The sequence below is a fragment of the Coffea eugenioides genome, unplaced genomic scaffold (assembly GCF_003713205.1).
Source record: "Coffea eugenioides isolate CCC68of unplaced genomic scaffold, Ceug_1.0 ScVebR1_1507;HRSCAF=2369, whole genome shotgun sequence".
NCBI classification, from domain to species: Eukaryota; Viridiplantae; Streptophyta; class Magnoliopsida; order Gentianales; family Rubiaceae; genus Coffea; species Coffea eugenioides.
This window is the reverse complement of record NW_020861916.1, coordinates 1-5,565: the sequence shown is the minus strand read 5'-3', so window position 1 is coordinate 5,565 and position 5,565 is coordinate 1. Positions and strand designations below refer to the sequence as shown.

At 44.7% G+C, this 5,565-nt stretch overlaps 1 protein-coding gene across 1 annotated transcript; it reads right to left on the bottom strand.

Moving 5' to 3' along the window:
* Positions 1 to 391: 391 nt before the first annotated feature.
* Positions 392 to 2,206, bottom strand: LOC113755470. The gene has a single exon (XM_027299475.1). It carries the CDS (start codon positions 2,204 to 2,206, stop codon positions 392 to 394), a length of 1,815 nt encoding a protein of 604 aa, XP_027155276.1.
* Positions 2,207 to 5,565: the final 3,359 nt, after the last annotated feature.

Below are 5,565 nucleotides of genomic sequence, written 5' to 3'. Positions count from 1 at the left end.
GCTCGGATTCCCAGACCTCCAAGTCGTGAGTGATATAGAGATTGCCATTATTGAATTCCAGAATAGTGATATCCAAAGGGTCAAATGGTTTTATTTTTGGCCATCTGAAAGAATTAACGAATGTGGGATAATAAGCAAACAAATATACAACAAACAAATGAACAAGCAATATGACAGAAATATAAACAAAACAACATGACAAGAACAACTTGTGCATTTTCATAAACCCTTTGATTGAAAGCGAAAAACCAAAAAACAAGCGGGAATGAAATGAAAACTTAACAATATTTTCACGTGCAAACTTTAGTCAAAGGTAAAGATGCTTTCATTAGCTATTTACAGATGCAGAAGTATTTTCAGGAATTCGTATGAATGACAAACCCCTTTAAGTTTACCGAAACTCCTTCCGAATGGGCAGAAACTCGGCTGTCCAATTGGAAATGGATCCTTCAGGGACGTCGGGAAACTCGGCCTCAGCTGGGAAACTGTCTTCAAATGTCGCCCCAACGAACAATTGGGCCAAACTAGTTTCGATTCCGTCAACTGGGTTAATCTCTGATGTGATCACCTCGGTCGGTCGTGGAAAAGTATAATGCAGTGGTGGAATATCAAGGGCCCTTGGCCTGCCTTCTTTCTCTGCTCTCTTGCATTCCTTCATTTCTTTGATGTCTCTAGCGGTTGGTCGGAAACCCAAACCGAATGAATCCTTTTTCTCCACAATTTTCACTGGCTTCAGAATTCCTTGCAGATCACGTCCCAGCCCTTTATCAAACTCATATCCTCCGCGGATCATTTCCTTAGCCATCATGACACTGGCCTTTGACAAAGCTCGTTCCTCTTTTGTTATCCAACTTACGGAGACGATATCAGCTGTGCTATGAGGGGTTACTATGGCGCTTCGGCTACCATCTTCTTTGGACCCAGAATCAGCAATCACGAGGCAATCCTCCTCGGCAAAGATAGTTATCAATTTGTCATTTACTATGAATTTCAACAATTGATGCAATGAAGAAGGCACAGCTCCGGACTTATGAATCCACGGCCTTCCAACCAAAACATTATAAACACTAGGAAAATGCATGACTTGGCAAGCTATCTGAAACTGTGCGGGCCCCATCTCGATGACTAAATCCACTTCTCCTATAGGTTCCCTTCGTGCTCCATCAAAACCTCTAACTATGGTCCCTGAGGGCCTCAGCTTGATATCTTGCAACCCTAGCTTTTCCAAGGTACTCCAAGGGCAGATATTAAGCGCAGATCCATTGTCAATCAACACCTTTGGCAAAATTTTCCCGTTGCAACTCACAGCTATGTACAGAGCCTTGTTATGTCCAATGCCTTTTGCCGGTAATTCATCATCAGAGAAAGTAATTTGTTTTGTAAATAACACACTCCCAACCACATGTGAGAAATTAGCAACCGAAATGTCCTTAGGGATTTGAGCTTTGGTCAGCATTTCGAGCAACGCATCCCTATGCATATCCGAAGAAAAGAGCAGATCCAACATGGATATTTGGGCGGGCGACTTGCTTAGCTTCTCGACTACAATATATTCACTTCTTTGGAGCCTTTTAAGAAAATCCAAGGCTTCCTTCTCAGTAACTGTTGGTTTAGCAGGCAGCTCGGGGTTATTTACTTGAATCGGAACGGTAGCTCCAAACGGACTTGCAATCCTCCCAGATCTGGTGACCACTGACACCTCTTCTTTGGCAATTGACTTTTCTCCAATTTGTATGACAGGTTCATCGTAGTTCCACGGCACTCGCTGCAAACTCAAAACAGGCTCCTGCTCTGGGAATTCGATGACCACTGGCTCCAAAGCCTTGCTCTCAGCTAGAGTGAGATCCAAAATAAAAGGTCTTTTATCCTCCTCAAATGGCACCTCCATTATAAATGGTTGGTCTGTGACCCCAAACACCTCAGCTTCCCTTGCCAATTTCTGGACTTGCTCCTCATACTCTGCGTCGTCCAGAATGACCCCAATGGTATTAGCGTGTTCAGGCAAGGGGTTCCTATTTATATTCGTCCCTTGTGCCTCCTTTTTCCTAATTACAATCTCTCTGGCTTCAATCATATCTTGAATTCTATGCTTAAGAGCCTTGCAATCAACAGTCGAATGTCCGGGTGCCCCTGAATGATAAGCACAGACAGCTTGTGGGTTATACCAAGCGGGCATGCCATATGGATAGGTAGGAGGGGGTACCATACCAATTTTCCCGGCGGCCTTCAATTGGTCTAGAGGCCTGCCTGAATTGGTAAATGTATGGTTAGGGGGTCGGTTGTAAGGTTCAGGAGGTTGAGGATGGCTGTAAACAGGTCTATTTGGGGGAGGAAATCATGGGTTATATGGAGGGCGAGGTCGGTTTTGGGGTGGATTTGGTTGAGAGATTTGAAAAGGGGCTAAAGGTGGGTTAGGATAACTTGGGCGAGGTCGAGGGTGATGGATATTGGTAGTATATACATGGTGCGGGTTTGAATAATAAGGGTAATGTGGTTGGTAGGTTGGATTGTGTTGGTATCGGGGTTTGGGTGAAGGGTTCTGGTCCCAGATAAAAGTTGCATCCCCCTCTTTCTTTTTAAACTGCGGCTTCTTTCCACTGCTTCCTTGCCCTTGCAAAGCTTCTACCTGTGATTTTAGGGCAGAGATGTTAACAATTTTTCCGGCTCTCACAAAATCATCATACTCTTCGAGTTTATTTACAATCGCAGCAAATGAACACCCGGTCATACGGAAGATTTCTTCGAAGTATGGAGGATCATGCGTCTTTATGAAAGTGCGAATAATTTCATCTTCGGTCATCGGAGGCTCAACCTTGGCAGCTATCTTTCTCTATCTTTTGGCGTATGTCTTATGATCTTCAGATGGTCGCCTCTTCGTGCCTTCCAAAGTAGTTCGGGTCGGTGCTAGCTCACAGTTATACTCATATTGTCTGATGAAGGCGTTGGATAGATCAAGCCAAGTCTTCACCTCCTTTGGCTTTAAGTTTGAATACCAATCGAGGGCGTCTCCTTCTAGACTCTCTGGAAATAACCTTAATGGCAAGTTTTCGTCATCCACCGGTCTGCCCAACTTGTTGGCAAACAAATGCAAGTGTGTCTTCGGGTTGCCCGTACCATCATATTTATTGAACTTCGGGGTCTTGAATCCCACGGGCAGCTGCACATTTGGAAACAGGCACAGATCATCATAGTCTAACACCCCTTGCTTGCTTAAACCTTGGCTTTTCCTGATGAACTCATCGAAACGATCCAACCGCTTAAGTAGCTTTGTATCAACCGGGGCAGACGACTCTCCCATTTCTGGCTTGGTTTGAACAGTGTGCTCCGGCACAACAGGCTCTGCAGTAGTCTGATAAAAAGCTTGTGGATCCGGAGGCATGTTTGGACCACCTTGACCACCTTGAGGCTGAAATCCTTGCCCATAGGGAGGATAGAATGGAAGATTTTGAGTGTAAGTATACTGCGGGTTGAAAACTCCCTCAAAAGCGGTTTGAATTGGAGGAATGACAAATGGTTCGGATTCCGGTTGTTTGACGGGCGGAGGCTCGGGCTGCACTCCGCTACTAATGAGCTCGTCGATCAACTTCTTTTGGGCTGCCATTTCAGATGCCATTTCCCCAAATTTGGTAAGTAATTCAGTCAACTGAACCCCGGGACTTGCGGCTTCCGGCTGGGTAGTTGCAGCGGTCTTATCAGACGATTCTGGCGGAGTACTCATGTCTACACGATTCCTTTGGGCTCGACTACGGGATCGCGTTATGATGGGGTTTCGACGAGAAGCTATGTTTAAATATTACCTGAAAATACGAAATGACGTGCTTTTAGATTTAGCCCTGGCTTAACTTTTTTAACAAAAATAAAACAAAGAAAAAGAAAAAGACAAGAGTTAGTAGATGTTCCAAAAATTCGGATGCATGTCCTATTGGGGGGCCCTTTTTGTGCCAAGGGTAGGCCTAGCATGATGCAAGCCTTCGAAATGGGACCCGTACAGACCTGTTTTTGACAACAATTCTAAATAAGTGCAGAAGAGAAATCGCTTTCATTGATAAAGCTTGCCAATATTTATATCATATCACGAAGACGATTCCGTACAAGATTGCCAAAACTTCTGAACCTATCTAATACAGAGTCCTTTGTTTCCCTAGCATATGGAATTCTAACACGTTCAGTTTGGTCATACAACTCTCCGCATTTCCTTTTCAGCTCTTGACGCTTTCCTCGTTCATTTTCGTACAATTGCTTGTGTTGCTCTGCTATCCCTTTGTATGTTTCGACAGACTTACTTAACTGCAGAATTTCCTTATCCTTTGCTTCGACAATGGCTTTCAACCTTTTCACCTCCTCAGCTGACTCATCTTGAATTTCTTGCGCAGCGGATCTTCTTACCCAGTCTTCGTATTGTGTAGTGGTCAAACCCTTTTGCTTTAGTTCCGGGATGTATTGAAATCTCTCGTCATCCGACAGTGTCACCCATGTCTCGATAATCTGGTCTTTCATAGGGAGCTCGTTTGGGCACATTCCTTTACTGAAAACGACGGTGAGCTTACTCAAATCAACCACAGGCGGCACTTCTTGTGTACGTCCTAACTGTCTGAGGAATCTCTTTGGAGTGTATGCGGCGATTCCTTGGGTACCCAATAGGAGAACAAAATCTGACACTTTAGTGCGGAGTATCGGCCTAAGGCAAATCGTCCAGTCTAACACCCACCAAATGTCTTGATCTGGCAGCATCTCTAAGCATTTGACACATTCAACCGCATCGTTTGGCAGGCCCCCTTCGTTGACTCGCTTATGATGCGTGATTACCCAGTTATACCCAACTACTGGCAAACTTTCCGGAACGGACGCTAGTCTCTTAAAATGTTCTAGGGCCCAGATATGCAAAACTATATTAGCCCCGTAGAAGAACTTTTCCCCTTCCTGGCAGTTGGTACAAGCTAGAAAAATGTCCGCAAGGATGGTCGGGATTATGGTGCATTGTTTACTTCGGATTCCTGAAAAGAGGTCTTGTATAACCTTTGCTACCTTGAAAGCTATTTTCTGATCTCTTCTCGGGAAGAAATAAACTCCCGCCATAACTATGGCATACACCACTGGTCTTTTGCGTTCCCAAACATCCTTGGATGTGAATGAAAAATCCTCCCTATATCTCTCGAACCCATTTGGTAGTGCAAAATGCTCAAACAAAGTGTTCACGCGGACTCCCTGATCCGACCCTCGCAATACAGCCTCTCTCAATCCTATGATCTTGCAAAATTCTATCTTGTCTGAAACGTATGGGAAAATCAAAGCGGTTCCATGCAAAGGTAAATTGAAGAGGCCGGCTATTTCCTCAAGTGTCACTGTCATGTGCTTATTGCCTACCCTAAAAGCCGAACATTCCGGATCCCACAGATGTACTAATGCCTCTACTAGATAGCCATTGGGCTTGATCTCCTTAAGGTCTCCAATTGGCCCTAAATATTGAGCTACTTGATGTAATTCGCTAGATAGCATAAGGGCAGGCCATCTTTGAATCTCGGCCGACGGTACCAACAACTGGTAGATTCGACGGGGGCACTCCAT